The 17192-nt window shown below is 38.7% G+C and overlaps 6 protein-coding genes across 8 annotated transcripts; all 6 read left to right on the top strand.

The window, feature by feature from the left end:
* The first annotated feature begins 1086 nt into the window (after positions 1–1086).
* On the top strand, positions 1087–3778 carry LOC110759999 (Polynucleotidyl transferase, ribonuclease H-like superfamily protein). Of its 3 annotated transcripts, none has more exons than XM_021962327.2 (9): positions 1087–1345; positions 1823–1981; positions 2129–2278; positions 2370–2525; positions 2649–2741; positions 2838–2981; positions 3112–3219; positions 3422–3473; positions 3570–3778. In XM_021962327.2, the coding sequence occupies exons 1-9, from the start codon at positions 1244–1246 to the stop codon at positions 3602–3604; spliced, it is 999 nt and encodes a 332-aa protein (XP_021818019.2). In that variant the 5' UTR covers positions 1087–1243; the 3' UTR covers positions 3605–3778. The 3 variants fall into 3 exon arrangements, with proteins under 3 accessions (XP_021818019.2, XP_021817886.2, XP_021817946.2); XM_021962194.2 differs by having other exon boundaries at positions 1090–1345; positions 2126–2278; XM_021962254.2 differs by having other exon boundaries at positions 1091–1345; positions 2126–2278; positions 2373–2525.
* Positions 3779–4046: 268 nt separating this feature from the next.
* LOC110760184 (Heavy metal transport/detoxification superfamily protein) lies at positions 4047–5583 on the top strand. Its single transcript, XM_021962442.2, has 4 exons — positions 4047–4451; positions 4696–4749; positions 4847–4906; positions 5177–5583. The coding sequence occupies exons 1-4, from the start codon at positions 4140–4142 to the stop codon at positions 5303–5305; spliced, it is 555 nt and encodes a 184-aa protein (XP_021818134.2). The 5' UTR covers positions 4047–4139; the 3' UTR covers positions 5306–5583.
* Positions 5584–8170: 2587 nt separating this feature from the next.
* On the top strand, positions 8171–9626 carry LOC110755408 (uncharacterized). The gene is made up of 4 exons (XM_021956636.2): positions 8171–8458; positions 8558–8602; positions 8723–9017; positions 9168–9626. Exons 1-4 carry the CDS (start codon positions 8399–8401, stop codon positions 9350–9352), a joined length of 585 nt encoding a protein of 194 aa, XP_021812328.2. The 5' UTR covers positions 8171–8398; the 3' UTR covers positions 9353–9626.
* Positions 9627–10406: 780 nt separating this feature from the next.
* On the top strand, positions 10407–11189 carry LOC110755495 (uncharacterized). Its single transcript, XM_021956751.2, has 3 exons — positions 10407–10543; positions 10690–10737; positions 10860–11189. The coding sequence occupies exons 1-3, from the start codon at positions 10487–10489 to the stop codon at positions 11076–11078; spliced, it is 324 nt and encodes a 107-aa protein (XP_021812443.1). The 5' UTR covers positions 10407–10486; the 3' UTR covers positions 11079–11189.
* A 1761-nt stretch (positions 11190–12950) lies between these two features.
* Positions 12951–14842, top strand: LOC110764715 (uncharacterized). Its single transcript, XM_021967767.2, has 4 exons — positions 12951–13025; positions 13126–13170; positions 13421–13579; positions 13775–14842. Exons 1-4 carry the CDS (start codon positions 12978–12980, stop codon positions 14630–14632), a joined length of 1110 nt encoding a protein of 369 aa, XP_021823459.2. The 5' UTR covers positions 12951–12977; the 3' UTR covers positions 14633–14842.
* Positions 14843–15887: 1045 nt separating this feature from the next.
* LOC148296145 (uncharacterized) lies at positions 15888–16966 on the top strand. The gene is made up of 4 exons (XM_088249773.1): positions 15888–15972; positions 16058–16102; positions 16200–16404; positions 16521–16966. The coding sequence occupies exons 1-4, from the start codon at positions 15907–15909 to the stop codon at positions 16700–16702; spliced, it is 498 nt and encodes a 165-aa protein (XP_088105899.1). The 5' UTR covers positions 15888–15906; the 3' UTR covers positions 16703–16966.
* Positions 16967–17192: the final 226 nt, after the last annotated feature.

Here is a 17192-nt window from a genome sequence, read left to right as displayed (position 1 = left end):
CATTATTAGCCTTTCACCAAAGGTAAAAACTAAAAAGACATACAAAACCCACATCAACACAACCAAGAAACAGAACAAACCAAACTTGTACTATAGATCACTCAAAACTTGAAAGAGACTTAATTTGTTACATGAACCCCGGCACGGCACACTGGGATCGGATTTCATCAAACTTTTGTTGCTTAAATTATAAGCTGCCAGTGAAGATGTTCATTCTGCAATGATTATATGTCATCAGCGTATAATATTGAGGATCCCATCCCAGTAAAGAAAATTCTTGAACTTTTACGTTCCTCTATGTCACTACTGTGAATGGAACAATACCAAACAGTCAAATGACAGAAGTGTAGCATATGGTTTCTCAATCGTGTATTAGCTGTTAGATGTAGACAGAAGTGTAGGAAGGCACAAGCAATCAAGGCGAAAACAAAGGATGCTTTTGTCATACAGATGGAATCTGATTTAGGAAGATTAAGGCTATCATATGCAGACATGTTACATGTCTCTATCTAAATGAATGAGAGCATTTAACATGTTCAGAATTACCGAAAAAACCAACTAGTTTTTTGTTTTGTGGTGGTAGTTTTTTTATATTTGGTTGAAAAGTCTCAAGATCGACTCACATGAATATGGGGATTATATATATTTATGATAGTTCAATATTTAGTTGTGGCTAAACCCGTTCCAGCGTCGAATAACTTTGTTGCAAGGATATTGGTGGTTGAAAATTATATTTGTAAGTTAGTCAAAATAAAATTACTAAGGGAAAAAAAAGAGGATAAATAGAATGATTGGGCCCTAAGAGTCAGGCCTAGGTCCTTAGCCACAGCACTCGGGCTGTGACTCGTTTTGTGTGTGCCAAACGGGCTGGTTCATGGGTTAAGGTTATGGTTGGCGGGCTAAATGCCAACATATTGTAATAAAAACACATTCTCTGCGATTCCATCAGTCGACCTAATGCCAAGTGGAAAGGGCCATTGATGGCAACGTGTAGCATTTGAGTAAATTCACTGTAGTCACTGACCACTGGGCACTCACTTGACCTGACGTTTCTCTCATTCGAATTTCAAAATTCAACAGCTACAAGGTAGGATCTTCAAGCCCCACAGTCACTATTTATCCTTTTAAATACTAGGGTTTCATTGTCGTCATTGGTAGAAACTAAATTCGGTTAACTTTTACATTTTGGCTTTCCTTTTATATTTGCTGTGCTGGGTCTTGAAAGTTAGACACAGAAGCTTCAATGGCGGAAGAAGAGGGTGATGCTTTTTATGTGGTTCGGAAGGGGGATATCATTGGCGTATATAAAAACTTAAGGGATTGCCAAAACCAAGCCGGTTCTTCGGTAAATTTTTACCACCTTATTATCTATGTTATAACATTTGAGCATGATTCTCCTCTGGTTTTGGCCCATTCTTGATCAATCTTTGGAGCACCAAGCTTAATTTTCTATTGGGTTTTCTTGATTGTGTTAGAATAACCGTTCCCTTTGTTGTTCTTTTATCATTTTTCTCATGGACAACGTTAATACTGAAACTTAAGACTAATTTCCTATATGCAACTGAAATTTCTTCCTACATTGATTGGTTGTGGTGTACATTCTGAAAAAAGTTTGTGCTTTCTGGTGGTAGGCTACCTTCCCTAATTGCGAGTCTCTAATTGTAGCTTTCGTGTCCACAAATGTTAGAGTAAAATTAGCTTCCATTAGGTTGTATATGTGCCCATCTGTTGCTAACTCATTGGTAACGAGGGGTTTTTTGCTTCTATTTTCTTGCTACTGGAAAATGCTTCAGAATATTTATGAGGTTTGTTTTCTTTTTAGGTATGCAATCCTTCTATAAGTGTGTTCAAAGGCCACGGTTTGCCTAAGGAGGCTGAGGAGTACCTTGTCTCGCATGGGCTTAAGAATGCTTCTTATACTATCTGTGCCAATGATGTGAAAGATGATCTTTTTGGAATACTTGCTGCTTGCCCTTACCAGGTTTGATGATGTCCTGTTTTAAAAAGGCTCTTTGGGTTGTTCTGTTCTTCTCCATGGCGTGTGGCATGAAAGTAGTTTTTGTATCATAGACGATCTTATATTTAGTTACTGATTGTCTAATTGTTCATATTTATAAACTTTCAGCAGCCCGATTCTTCTATAGTAGAATCAGCTGTCAATGACTCAGCACCAAATAGATTGCAGGACATGGTTGGGTCTACTTCATTCCCAACCACTCAGAGAAGGCATTTCAAATCTGATGATCATATTGAAACTCTATCTGTTTCTTATAGTGGTGTAAGTTTCTATTTCTCACAACCACTGATATATAACATGCATAATATATTTGATTACTGATTGCCTAATTGTGTATGTTCATAAATTCCAGCAGCCAGATTCTTCTACAGTAGAATCAGCTGTCAAGGACTACTCACCACCAAAGAGATTGCAGGATATGGTTGGGACTAGTTCAATCCCTACCTCTCAGAGAAAGCATTTCAAATCTGATAATCCTATTGAAACTCTAGCAGTTTCTTCAAGTGGTGTAAGTTTCTAGTTCTCACAACCACTGATATATTATGTTATGTCGATCTATCCGTCTAATCTCATTGTTATGGGTGTGTGAAGTAAAGTTACCTATTTATGCCTGATCTATGTCTTTTTCCAGCATTCCTGTATACTTGAGTTTGATGGTGCTTCAAAAGGAAATCCTGGACAATCTGGTGCAGGAGCTGTGCTACGAGCTGAAGATGGAAGCGCTGTATGCAGTTCATTGAGATAATTGTGGTTCTTTTAGGGCTTATTTTCTTGTCAAATGTAGCTGTTAACCGTTCATTTATAACATGGGATTTTATAGGTCTACCGGTTACGTGAAGGGGTGGGCATTGCAACAAATAACGTTGCTGAATATCGAGCTGTAATTTTGGGATTGAAATATGCTCTTGAAAAAGGATATAAACACATTCGCGTTAAAGGAGACTCTAAACTTGTCTGCATGCAGGTTTGTATATGTTACAGCACTTGAGTTTTTGTAGTCTTTCCCTTTCCCTCCCTTTTGTTACCTGTATCCTTGAAAATTCATTTCATATTTTATTTGTTTATTAAGTCCTACGAGCTCTTTGATATAACAGATTCAGGGTCTCTGGAAAACCAAAAATCAGAATATGGCTGAGCTGTGCCAAGTGGCCAGGGAGCTCAAGGAAAAGTTTATGTCATTTGATATCAATCATGTTCTTAGGGTATGTACAGTTGTGTGCTGGAAGAAATTTTTGTATGTAATACTTGTATAATAAATCTTCAAGACTCCAAGAACTTAATATGATGAGAGCATGGGAATGGATCAAAAATTGAACTCTGTTTGATTCTGTTAATTGGACAATGGTAATTTGATCAAAATCTGCTTCGGTGGCCCGAGAATGAGATAATCTGCTATTGCTGCAGGATTACAATTCTGACGCTGATGTACAAGCAAACCGAGCAATAAATCTTCAAGGTCAGTGGCTTCCAGCTCTGTTGAATTCTTGTGATTTTCATAGTCTATACTTGGTTTTCCATTTATGAGAACTGCTTGGATCTTATGCTTGAACAGATGGACAAGTTGAAGTGGATTGGAACGGGAAGTAAGCTCAAATGATGGAAAGGGAGACATTGTTTTGTAGGCTGAGAGAATTGGAACCAGGACTTGTTTAAACATATGCTTTCAGATTCTGTTGGTTAAGATGTATTGAAATGCACTGCTTTTGAACTTCTGATGGAGCAAGAGCTCCTTAATATGTACATCCCAATTCCTAATTTCAACTCTGGTCTGTGTTAAATTCTCAGTGATCATTTTGAAACCCAAACTTTGTAATTTCCAGCTGTTAAAATTGGTTTAGAGAATCTTCATTCAAACTAAGTTGCTTGTTAATTTACACATGTAATAATGGTTGATGAGAAGAAAGAAAATCAAATGGACGGCTCTGATTAATTTCAAAACTTGAAAGACAAATATGGCTCTGTAAATGGATAGGGAGCCAAAGGCCCAAAAGGCCCAATTTAATGTGCTTTGCATCATCTCTCACAAACAGACTACCCTCGTTCTACTCAGACCAGTGGCTGGATATTGCTTTGGTGAGAGAACAGAGAAGTCAAATTGAAAGATAAAACTCACCCAAAACAAATGGCTACGGTTTCAGTCTCAGCGTTCTCACCTCTGGCCTCGCTCCGTACACCCAATCATTCCCATTCCCTTGCAATTCCCATTTCTTCTCCAACCCTTTCGTTCCGAAACGTTTCCACCTCTTTCCAGCGTTTAACGCACAAGGACCCGAGGTCCCGTATACCCACAATTATAAGGGCAGTCGAAGAGGAAACCCTAATTCCAGTTGAAGAAGAAGCGCAAAAACAAGAGGAATCAGCCAGCAGCGAGCAACAGGAACAGCCCGTTTCGGTCCCCGTTTCGCCCTCCGACACTCTAACCATGCTCTTTCAGGTACCCAGCTACCAATTTTGCCCAAGTTTGCAACTTTGTGTTTAAATTCCGTATCTTTACGTTTTCTGGAGTCCATGTTATTCATGCGCAGCAAATTTCCATGAAATTGTTGTTCTTTTTATCTTTCTGAAGTTTAGCAATTTATGCATATGCTTCTTTGTTTTCTGATTATGAGGAAATTTGTTAATGACAAGTTTTTAGCTTTAGTATTAAATGTGACATTTCTTTTGCATAATATTTCAAGGCAGATGGAACAATGAGTGACGCCGCTATCCCTTCAGTAACCAAAGCCTTAGAGGTACATTTTCATTTTCAGATATGTGGATGTTGAAATTGTGAATCAATGTTGGATTGGTGTTTCATAATTTGTTACTCATTCATGCATTCTGTCACAGGAAACTCAAGGTATTACCAACTTAAAAGTTGAAGTTGTTGAGGGTATTGCAACTGTTGAGGTGCGTATAAAAGAAACTTTCTTAACTGGGTAGTAACAAATAGCAAAATATAAGTAATCCATTATAAGTAGAGTTTATCAGCTGCTGAATGCTTAATCTTACTCAATTTGCCACCTACTTTGCTCTGTTCACAACTTATGTTTTTGGATGTTGCTTGATTTTACTTATTTTCCTAAGTGCCTTGATCGCATCTTATCGCTTTTGGGTGTTTTTGATTCTGTGAGATACATTTAGGTTGTAATGAGAAGCATTTTTTGTTTGTTTTTCCAGTTGACAAAACAGACAACAGTACAAGCTACTGGGGTGGCTTCCAGTTTGGTTGAGACCATACAGAGTTCAGGATTTAAGCTACAAACATTGAATTTGAGCTTTGACGAAGAAGAGGAAGTTGCTGTATAGAGCTTGTGTGCTGGTCTAGGATAAACGAAAGTGGAGAGGAAAAAGGCTGAGAAATATAATGTTGAAGCTCTGTTTCCTTGGATCATCATTCATGGTTTGTATTTTGTAGTTAGATAGGCTGCCTCTACCATGTTTTGGTGAAGTTGAACTTTAGACAGACATAGTGGATAAACGATTTTACTGTCCTCGTTGAGATGGTTTTTGTGAGGTGGTTGTACTTCTACTATGTAAATTTGCATGATGCTATTTCTGTTAAAAGAAACATTCTGTTTTATACCTACTCATCTTAGCAGCACCATGACTTCTTAGTTCCATTAGGTCAAGCTTAGATAGGTTATTTTAACTCCAGTTCCGGCCCATGTATATGACCTGGTTAGGTTTTTCTAATTAGATCACGCAGCCTGGCCAGATATTGCTGGCCTAGGCCCACCCGTTATAAAAAAATATACACAAGTGTCTTAACCTTTGGCAGCGAAATTCTATTGTAAGGGTGCCATATATGGACTTTTCATGTGAATCCTAATATTAGTCACATGATCATTTTATTAAGAATAATACTTTCCTCCTTGCTTGTATTATAAAGAGGAACTCCTCCTTATCTATTGATGTGATGCAGCTCAGTCGCCAATCTGATACATGTCTCTCATATAATGAATCATGTGACTAATACAAATGTTCGCATCTATAATACATCACCATAAAACGACTCACTTTAAGGTGAGATATAAGAGCATGTCCAGCCTTGAGCCAAGACTGGGCAAAAGGCCCCCCAAGGCAGCCCAAGAGAGCTCCAGGGGGAGAGAAATGGCCCGGGAAATGGTGGGTCCCATCAAACTAGGCAAGCCCACGGGCAGATCTTGCCTGGGCTGCAGCCCGAAGGCGCTGACGTCAGCGAGTAAAAAAAATTCAAAAAAATCCAAAAAATTTTCAATTTTTTTTTAAAAAAATACCAAAAAATTATAGATATTTTCCCTATAAATACATAACAATTTTATTCACTTTCTAAATTGTTTATATTTTGTTGCATAATCTTTTTTTTTTCTTGCCCTTGCCCTAGCCTTTTAAGGGTGGAACCAACTAAGGCAAGACTGACACTATTCATGTGAATAGTGGCAGCCCTTGCCTTGCCTTAACCTTGCCTTAGCTTTCATGGGTGGAACATGCTCTAAGACACTTGTGTATATATTTTTAATTTTAATACAAGCAAAATTTGTCTAAATTCATCCATGAAGAGGGAGATTTGAATTTAGTTGTAAGGAGGCAGACTCAGATCTGACCGACTGATGTACGCTGCGTGTAGATATTGACATGATTAGCTAAGTTTGGTGTGTGAAAAGAAAGTAACCACATGGACGACTTGCTGTTATCCACTTCTTTCTGACCCATACAATTTTTTTCTTTTGGTCTGACTTCTGACCCATATAATAAGCATGGAGAAAGAGAGCCTGGAAGCATAAGCAGGCTTTACTGAGATGAGTCTGATAGATAATAGCCCAATGACCTAAAATATGATCCGTACATATTTGTATGTTTCTGTTTATAGATAGATGGGGCCTAAAGCCTTGTCTGTGCAGCAGCAGAGTTATCATATCATTGCCCCAATGGCTCCGAGACGTGATGGGTCTTTTGGCGTTTCTCCATGGAATGGCGAAGCGAAGAGGTAGGTGAGAAGCAAGCTACCAATGTGTTTCTGATTCTGAAATCTGAATGGTTGAATGAATTTGCTTACATAAAATCCAACGGCAGAGGATTAACAGCAATCCACCCACTCTGTCAATAATGATTTTTGGGAAGTGTGATATAAAGTTATCCCCTTTACCAAATGAAAAAGGAAAAGTAAATTGTCCCTACTGAATTTAACTGGGGGCATGTCTCACTTTAACTGTACTCAAATTCGAATCGGACTGGATTCTAGTGTTTTTGTTCGAACCAAGGGGCCTTTGCTTAACTTGTGCCAGTTCATATATGCACCTACGTCAAAACCCAATTTCGATAATTTTGTATGTATATATATATTATCGGCAATTTGGGTAGCGCATATCACACTATTATTGATAGAAATGTAGGGATTCTTACTTACATAATAAGGAGGGAAGTATTGACAGTAGCACATATAATAAGATTAAGATGAGCTGAGGGCCCTAGCTGAAAGGAAAGCCTGGAAACTGTGATTTTAATAGGATCTTTCTCTGACATATCCATACCAAACACGTTACTGTGAAATCATATTGTTGCTGTCAAGTTTAGTTTTGGAGTGTTGAAAATTTGTTAATGCCTTGCAAATTACTTAATATTCATATATTTGTTGTTCTGAAATGAAACGCCTGGTAGAAAGTAACAAATATATGGATCATTTAGGGTTAGGTCCATCTAGGCATATACTGATACTGCAGACATGTCATTGATATCACATGCATGCAGCAGCTTCCTATGTTTGACTAATAAGAATATGAGAAACAGAACCAGCAGTGTAAGTTCTTACGGAACCAGAACCAGTTGTAATCTAGCTTTGCTCAATCAATTGTACTGTCATAGATATGTCAATTACATCGTCGGATCCTTCACAGGAACCAGCTGTACATTACAATATGAGTATTAATGTCAATACAAATAAACCCCAGTAATCCCAAAACAATGCTGGTATAAAAAAAAGGGATCAAACAGATAGGGAAGCAATTAATGAAATTTAGGAGAGGAAACGTAGCTTCGGCTACAAGTTAATATTTTATGAGACAGGCCTCGTGTGGAGGAAATTAATTTATTGTGAGGGGGTGGGGGTGACAGTGACACAGAGTCTGATGAGATGAGTGAGAAAGAGTGAAATAGATAGATATAAGATAATAATAGTTTAGCGGACAGGTCTCATAGGGGCAGGTGGGTCGAAGTCTCAAGACAGATTTTTGGACATCAAGCCATAACTTATGCCTCACTGATCTGCTCATTTCATCAAAGCAGCTGGCATGCATATCACCAGCTTGTAGAAATATCTCCTTTTGTCCCTTTTTCCAACACTATTTATACCACATCCCTGCTTCTGCTACAAATCATCTCAGTCTTTTCCTTCGTAGGCTTGACATTTCCAGCTGTTCTACAATGGCTGCTTCCAAAGCCATTCTCCTTCTACTTGTTGCTCTTCTCTTTGTTACTACAAGGGTAATTATTATTTCCATCCCAATTTATTAGCATTTTTTGTTGTTTAGTTTCCCATATCTTGGATGTGTCTAAATTGGTTTGAAATCCTTCATTTTTTAGGCTTTTTCTTCATCACTTGAGCACCATGAAGAACTGAAGTTAAAGGTACTATTTTTTTTTACTTAAAACAGTGTGGTAAAGTTGACTTTATATCTGGAAGTAACAAAAAGGTTTAATCTTGATAGTGTTTTTGACCTTCAATGTGGTAAATTTAATTACTTTCAGGCTGCTTATTCCAAAGTCTTAGTACCTGCACCAGCTCCTCCTAAGCTTCCAATAGTCAAGGCACCGGCTCCACCACCCCTGGTCAAGGCGCCAGCTCCCCCTGTTCCAGTGATCAAACCACCCAGTCCAACACCTGTTCCAGTGATCAGGCCACCCAGTCCATCACCAGTTCCAGTGATCAAGCCGCCCACTCCACCACCAGCTCCAGTTCTCAAGCCACCCACTCCTGTCAGTCCTCTGCCCCCAGTGAAGCCACCCACTTACCCACCACTGCCCCCAGTTAAATCCAAAGAGGGTAAATATTTTCTCACCACCGTACCATAGAGAAGTGAATTTTTCATGCCTTTTGATGCAGTAAAAAAATGCTAATCTTGATTAATTTTTCATGTTGTTTCTGCTAACTACTTAATTTGGTTTTTGTGTGAATAATTTTGTGATGGGGCAGATTGCATCCCTTTGTGTGACAAGAGGTGCCAATTGCACTCAAGGAAGAGAGTCTGCATGAGAGCTTGCATGACATGCTGTGACCGCTGCAAATGCGTTCCTCCCGGAACTTTTGGCAACCGGGAAAGATGCGGCAAGTGCTACACTGATATGGTCACCCATGGAAACAGAAGCAAGTGCCCTTGAACACAAATCACAACTTTCTCTCGCTCTGTGTTTTTGAATTTTAAGGCCGGCCATGTTTGCTTAAGACTGTATGAGAGAGGAGAAGCGAGAAAATAATTGTTTTTCAGTGCCTTTTCTAGTTTCTTTCTACTGCTTTCTACTGCTTCCTGCATCTATTGAATGGGCAATTACTACTTACTAGTATGTATAATGTATGGCCTCGGCTCTTTGATTCAAATTTTCAATGTCATGTAGTAGATGTTAATTAATATATATATTATTGTACTTTTTAGCACTTGGTGGGTACAACATTTATAGTGCCTGCTTTCTTTTACAGCTAGAAGAAGCATTATGGTTGACATTTTCAAATTCTAGACCCGGAAAAATTTCGTACAAATAATCTTTGTTTTGCGAGAACAAAGGATTTTGATATTCCCAACCAATCAACCTATGACAAGAACATGGTAGTTGGCTTTCTAATTCTCCTTCATATGCGATTCCCCTGAACTTTTGTTCTCCAATTTTCCCTCATATGTGAATGTGATGTGTAAATATTCTCCTCGATGCTCAGTCTTGATGAAATCCCACGGGGTTTTCCTTGTAATTTGGTCATTGGCTTCCTAAAAAAACAATCATAAATGCCAAAGTGAGGAGAATCCAAGGGCTTGAAGATGTGGGCCTCAAAGCATAGCCTAATAGCATTGCGACCTAATAATATTAATAGGTGGGCCCTAATATTTCCTTCATGCAGGGTGGGCCCCAACATTTCCTCATGCACGATGGGCCTTTTCGCCTGTGTTAATAGCCAAGCACCTACCAAAACAAAAATGGATGGATCTTTCTTTGTAGGTCCATATATTTTCTTTTTCTTTTTATAATAACTTTAACGGCATTTTATTTGAATTAATTTTGACTAAGGTTCTTTGCAAGGCATGTGTTCCCACATGCATGTATAAGATTATGAGGAACAGCACCAGTGGTATGCTTAGGGAAATAGTGGTATTCTAAGCGTGTAAAAATTTCTCTCTCCGCCCTTTTTATCACTATTTATACCCCCATCCTAGTTCTCCTACAAACATCATCTGCCTTCCTATAGTTCTTCGACTTTTCTACTACATTAATTCCTCTTGGTATTCCACCTGCTGCTTACAATCAATGGCTCTCAAGGCGTTCCTCCTCCTCTTCGTCACCATTCTCCTAGTTACTACAATGGTAATTAGTTCATTATATACTGATAATTTGATTCTTCATCGCCCTAGTAAATAGATGAGAAAATAAAATTTGTTTCTTCGTCCTTACGGAAATAAATCTACATATTTACCTGTGCTCTTGTTTGAACAAGATTCTTGTTTTTGTAGGTTTCGTCTCAGGACAATCCTGAAGAGGAACTCAAGGCAAAGAGTAGAGTAAGTACATTGATTTATACACTTATTTAGTATCAGGACAGTGCTAACTGTTTAATTATTATACAACTTTGTACATTAATAGAAATTATTGAGGGAAAGTTCAACATTTAATCCCTTTTCAGCCAACGAAGCCAAAAGCCAAGACACCATCAAAAGGCAGGTCACCACTATACCCAAAATATGGCAGGGGAGGCAAGACCAACCCATTCCCCAAGTCGCAGCCTTCACCGGCACTGGACGAGCCTTATCCTCCATTTGACGAGATTCCAGGCGATGAGCTAACTCCACCACCTCCAGTAGCTAATAAGCTAAATAAATCAGTCTCGTCGATTGAGAATTGACCAATGAATGTTAGCCAGAACTGAGTATAAGTATATATGAGAAAGACAATAAAGTATATGTACTAAGACTCTTATTATAATTCAATAATATCCATCTATTTAATTGCTCAATGTCATGTACCGGATGATTTCTATATTTCAAAAATAATATGTTAGTATTTAATGTACGCATATATATCTTATTTCTTTTTTGAGATGGACGATTTCATTGAAAAACAGAAACAACATTACATATTGTCTTCGAGCATGGCATCAATATCAACGAGAATATCAAGGAGAGTCCCGATATCAAGACGAGACACTTCATAAAAAGATAAAGCAAAACTGTAGTAGATAATGTCCAAACCCTTCAGGCACACGCTCCTAAAAACTACACCCCAAATCTAGTTTTGAGTTCAGAGCTGTCAATTTGTCTGCAAGGCAATTTCCTTCTCTATATTTATGAGAAATACTGCAATCTTTGGACCTAAGCATCTTCTGGCAGTGGCAGCTAGTCACCAAAATGTGATATGGATGCTCTTCCTCCAACTCTTAAGAAAGCATTTGCACAACAATCTGAGAATTAGATTCAATATCAAATGGGAACCATTCCTTGTGGCACGCGAAAGCAATTCCAAATTAAGAAGATGGCATTTTCGCTGCACCAATTCAGCCAAGTCGAAAAGGCCCCCAATTTTTTGGACTACATCCATTACTTAATTTCTTAAAAATTCTATATTACAAAAGCGTACTTCAACTTCAAACACTCAAGTAAAAAATCCATAAAAAAAATGTACGTATTCCTTCGGCAACCCAAAATCAATGGGCAACAGAATGAGTGACCCAATTCAATTCCTTATGAAACCATTGTAAAATTTCTTAACTTTTTTTATGTAGGTACGTAATTCTTCACATGCTCACATTAGATGGCATGTGATACCACATATGGAGTGCTTATGAATTGGAACCACAACACAATTAGCTTCCTCTTGCTCATCAATTAGATATGTAGTGTTCGTTGTTATAAGTAGATTGTTGGATCCTGTCACTACTGGCACTGCAAAATTGAAATAATCGCATTACTTAAGAAGAGAACATCTCATAATTTGAATATTGATTAGATATGTAGTGTTCGTTGTTAATTAGATTGGTGGATATCCTTTCACCAATGCCATTTGCACTTCAAATTGAAATAATCGCATTACTTAATTTATAAGAAGTTCGTATCTCATAATTTGATTATCGATTAACAATTTTAACTTCAAAAGACTTGTAACTCAAGCATATGTAATGTAAGATCATTTACCCAAAGTCTTTGTATACTTGATTTTTCTTCTTTCCAATATTGTATATATTAACTCCGTTTAGTTTGGTCCATGCGTGACTGCCTTTTTAGTTTGAGTCGAACAGTTCATGTGGAGGGGTCTGAACGATCAGAGTAACAAGTGAAGTATAGGAGCCACTCAGCCATATATTGACCCACAACCCCAAATTGTTTTTATATACTGTTAATACAAATGAGGCTAGCAAACCTAGGAACCTCAAATACACCCGGCTGAAGGAGGAAATGTAGCTAAGTTTGGCTCCAAGAGTTTTTCCATCGCGTGATCATTCGAAGGATGTTCATTTTTTGGTTACAGTACATACTGTGATGGGAATAGAGATGATAGTCGAATGCATGGCCACGGTCGTCCTTGGGGAAGGAGGGTCGAACTCAGAAGTCAGATGTTGGACAGCAAGCCATGACTTTTAGTTATGCTTATGTCTCTTGTTCTGATGAATCAGCTTGCAAAAATTTCTCTCTCCATTACCCTTCGGCATGCATGCACCGTGCACCTACGCTACATATATGTTTATATATATACTACTTGTTCTGCTAGCTAGAATGTTCATCTCACTTCCTTAGCTAATATATCTACAATGGCTTTCAAAGCTATGCTCCTGCTTGCTACTATTCTCTTAGTTACTGTAAGGATATAGAGTCTATGCCTCATATACATTGATTTTTTATAAGTGTTGTCTACAGTTAGGTGTGTTTAAATTCCTGATATCGATCCTGTCTTTGTAGGTTTCCGCAGATGAACATCCAGAGAAAAACGCAAAGTTTTGGGGGGTATGATCCTTCTTTCCAATATTGTATATTAACTTGATATCACTTTGCACATCCTTCAACTATAGCTAGTGACTAAAATTTGAAAGCAGTACTGTTATCCTCTCTGGTATTATTGAGATTGATGTTTTATACATGACACGATACATATAGATACAGCTATTTCCTTGGGTTGGGATCATATTTGTTCTCTAGTGCTAATTTCCACGGATTTGATATGCTCAATTAAATATTGAACTCATGATCTATACAGCTATTTCCTTGGATGGATTGGGATGATGAACCACTATTCAATGACCCAATCCCAATTACGCCACGATCTCCACCACCGCCACTGCCACCACCGCCACCCAAAGCACCGGCTCCAGTACCACCTCCAGCGAAAGCACCTGCACCAGCTCCTGTGTCCCCAGTTAGGTCCATTCAAATTGAATAAATCTACGCACTAAGTTATCTAATGCATGGCACCAAATTACAGCTAGCTCAACACTTAGGAGTAGCTAATTGAACTCAAGAAGAGTTCATTAGTCTCATTCATTTAATTGTAGATACAATTATTTTTACCTTTAATTTTTGAATTATTGATAATGCATGCATGCTTGTGCAGCCACCTTCGACTCCGACTCGGAAAAAGGACGGCGATGATTCCTCTTTCCCAGGAGGCGTTATTCCACCGTTCGTTCCAGTTACACCGGTCTTCCCAATTGTACCGCCTGTTCCAATATCGGGGAGTGGAACCCAGAGTCCGAGCACAACTGGTCCCCCTCCCAACACCAAACCGTCACCCCCACCCGACACCAAAACCCCAAACAACTCCCGTCAATGCACGTGCGCTCCTCCAGTTCCAGTAGTGAAGAACCCTAACCCTAATCCTCAGATCAAGGCCCCGCCTGCTCCACCCTCTCCCATCACGTCCCCATCCACTCCACCATCTCCTCCGCTGAAGGCCTCGTCTCCACCTCCACCATCACCACTTCCCAAAAGAGCACCGCCGCCGCCTTCACCTCCGAAGAAGAAGGCATCGCCTCCACCACCACCGTCGGACGAGGAGGAGGGCGCAACGGAGGAGGCACCAGCTCCCTCGCCAACAGCTCTAACGAAAGCACCAGCTCCAATACCTCTATTGAAAGCACCAGCTCCAATACCTCTAGAGAAAGCACCGCTGCCGCCTCCACCTCCAAAGATTAAGGCGGCACCAGCTTCCTCCTCAAAACCTCGTCCGAAAGCACCGCCTCCGAAACCTCTGGTGGACGCACCTGCTCCGAAACCTAATCTGGTGCCCAAAGCACCCGCTCCGAGGGCTAATCGGGTGCCCAAAGTACCAGCTGCACAACCTCCACAAAAAGGACCGGCTCGGAGACCTAATGGGGGACGGAGAGCACCTGCTCCAAAACCGGATCGGGTGCGAAAAGCACCCGCTCCAGAACCGCTCGTGAATGACCCTGCTCCGATACTGCTACGCTGACATGTTCTTGAAATTTTGAAATCAAGGTTTTTCGTATTTTCCCCTCGCGTGAGTTAATGTCACGTGAGCTGAACAAGTATGAGAGAGGCAAAAAAGAAAATAACAAAAATAAAAGGCTTTTCTCTCGTTGTTAATTTTGTAATCCATCGTATCCTCCTATCCATGCATATCATAAAATAAAATGGGCAATTCAATTGACCCTTTTGAGTATCCAGTGATTTGGTGCTTCGTTTTAATATGGCGCCCAAGGATGTGCACGATTTAAAGTTGAGAAAGGATATGCATTTTGATTTGGATCCTCTCTCTTAACCTCATATGCAAAATATTGTTCAGCATCCTTAATTTTTAGGAAAGGAAAATCAGTATGAGAAACTTTTTTTTGGACGAGTAGATTGCTTTTAATTATCAGCGTTTAAAAAAAGAAAAACAATCTTACAACAGATGGAAACTCGAAAGAAAACACACTACAAGGGGAGGGGTGGTTTGTAAGTCAAAATACTTTTCTACTAGACCAGACCCGTTAGGGATAATATTTTATTTTTAATATTTATATAAAGTTAATTTCATAAAAATTGAAATCCACTACTACTTCTATATAAAATTAAATAATAGTTTAACATTAAAAATTGAACCAATTTTGGGATGCGAGAGGAATACACATATATAAAATCGATTATATGTGCAAATTCCACCGCCACAAATTTGATACGAGTAATTGATTTGCATTTTGTATGTAAATCAATTTTTCATTAAAAATACAAATCAAATTTTCAATTTGACACGAGTAAATTGATTCTTTAATATCTTTTATACACATGCCAAGAACATATCGTAAACTCATTACAAATATAAGCAGCCTCACATAAATTATTCATTAGAAAATAATACAATCTCGTAACACGAACTAAAAAATGCGATATTTGTATTAGATATAAGTTATTACCAACCCAGGGAAGTCAGATAGGCAAGCAATGAACCACGAAATTCATGAAAATTCAGCTTTTGGGTTACAAGTTTGGTGAGGCAGGCCTCGTGTGAAGGACATCATCAAACGGATTTGTAACACATACTCTAATGGCAAATGGATCTAAGAGTTTAGTTTGGTGCATGGGCACCGTCCTTGGAGAACTCTCAAGTCAGATTTTGGTTAGCAAGCCATTACTAATGTCTCAGTGATCGGATGAAGCTGTCACATGACACTTCAAAAATCTATCTCTCTCCACCTAATTTCAACACTATTTATATACCATGTTCTTGTATCTAGCTAAATATATATGTACAAAATGGATTTCAAAGCTATGCTTCTTCTGTTTGCCTCTGTTCTCTTAGTTTCTACAGAGGTAATTAATTATAAATTTTCATTTTTATCTTTAATTCATCTTTATTATTTTTCCACACAAGTTTTGAATTGGTTCATCTGTCTAGGTCTCATCTAATCATGGTCCTCATGATCAGGAACTCAACATGAAGGTATTACATGTCTTTAATTATATCAACAACCATGCATATATATTGAGTGTTAATTTTCTACAGTTTATTACTGTTCTATTGGATATCGGTTCATCAGGATCGGAGTGAACGCCACAGTTTATTTAGTGTTTGGATATATCCAAGGATACCTAAATGGAATCCAGTATTCAGGGCACCACCATCGCTGCCTCCGATGAATGAAGCGGCTCCTACCGGGGTACCCGTGGCCATGCCACTCACTACTAGTAATGCAGCAGCACCACCACCACCATTGTCTACTCCCCAAGTTAAGACCAACGGGGGTAAGGACGTGTCCAATTTCATGAAAAGATTAAATAGAAACGTGCTTTTGGGTTAATAACGTTAATTACTATGTGTGTTTTGCTGATTTAATTAATTTAATTTTGTGGGTATGGAGATTGCGTCCCGTTGTGTGACAAGAGGTGCAAAATAGAAACAAATAAGAAGATCTGCAGGAGATCATGCATAGCATGCTGTGACCGCTGCAAATGTGTTCCTCCGGGAGATTATGGCAGCAACCTGGACAAGTGTGGCAAATGCTACACCGATATGAACTACCACGGACAAAAGTGCCCTTGATTAATTAATCCTCAAATCAACTAATTAATTAAGCATCTATCCATCCATCCATCCATCCCACTAATTACGCACGAGATCGATGTAATTAATAAGTACTGTGAGACTTGATTCACAGATGCCACAAAATAAATGGGTTATGTATTACTTAATTTCAATGTCAGTGGCTTATATAATTAGTTAATCAAAGTCAATTCATGAAAATTGAAGTCTATATATTGCTATTTCTAAATAAGATAATAAAGTTTTTATAATTATTTATATGGATTTGATGGAACCCTTCCCCAATGGGAAAGTAGATTGATTGATGCTGTTATTAGTTCAAGCAGAAATATTGAACGCAAAAAAACAAGGTGGCTATTCGTGATGAGCATTCTTTGTAATTGTCACCTGCAGTCCAGCAAATCACATTGCTACAACTCATTCCCATCTGATCTGCTTTTGCTAATAATAATATCTGGACCCAAAAGAACAAAACTCGAAACATAGAAAC

Source organism: Prunus avium, chromosome 3, assembly GCF_965620075.1.
Source record: "Prunus avium chromosome 3, drPruAviu1.hap1.1, whole genome shotgun sequence".
Classification (NCBI taxonomy): domain Eukaryota; kingdom Viridiplantae; phylum Streptophyta; class Magnoliopsida; order Rosales; family Rosaceae; genus Prunus; species Prunus avium.
The sequence above is the reverse complement of the archived record's forward strand: the minus strand, read 5'-3'. Positions and strand labels throughout refer to the sequence as shown.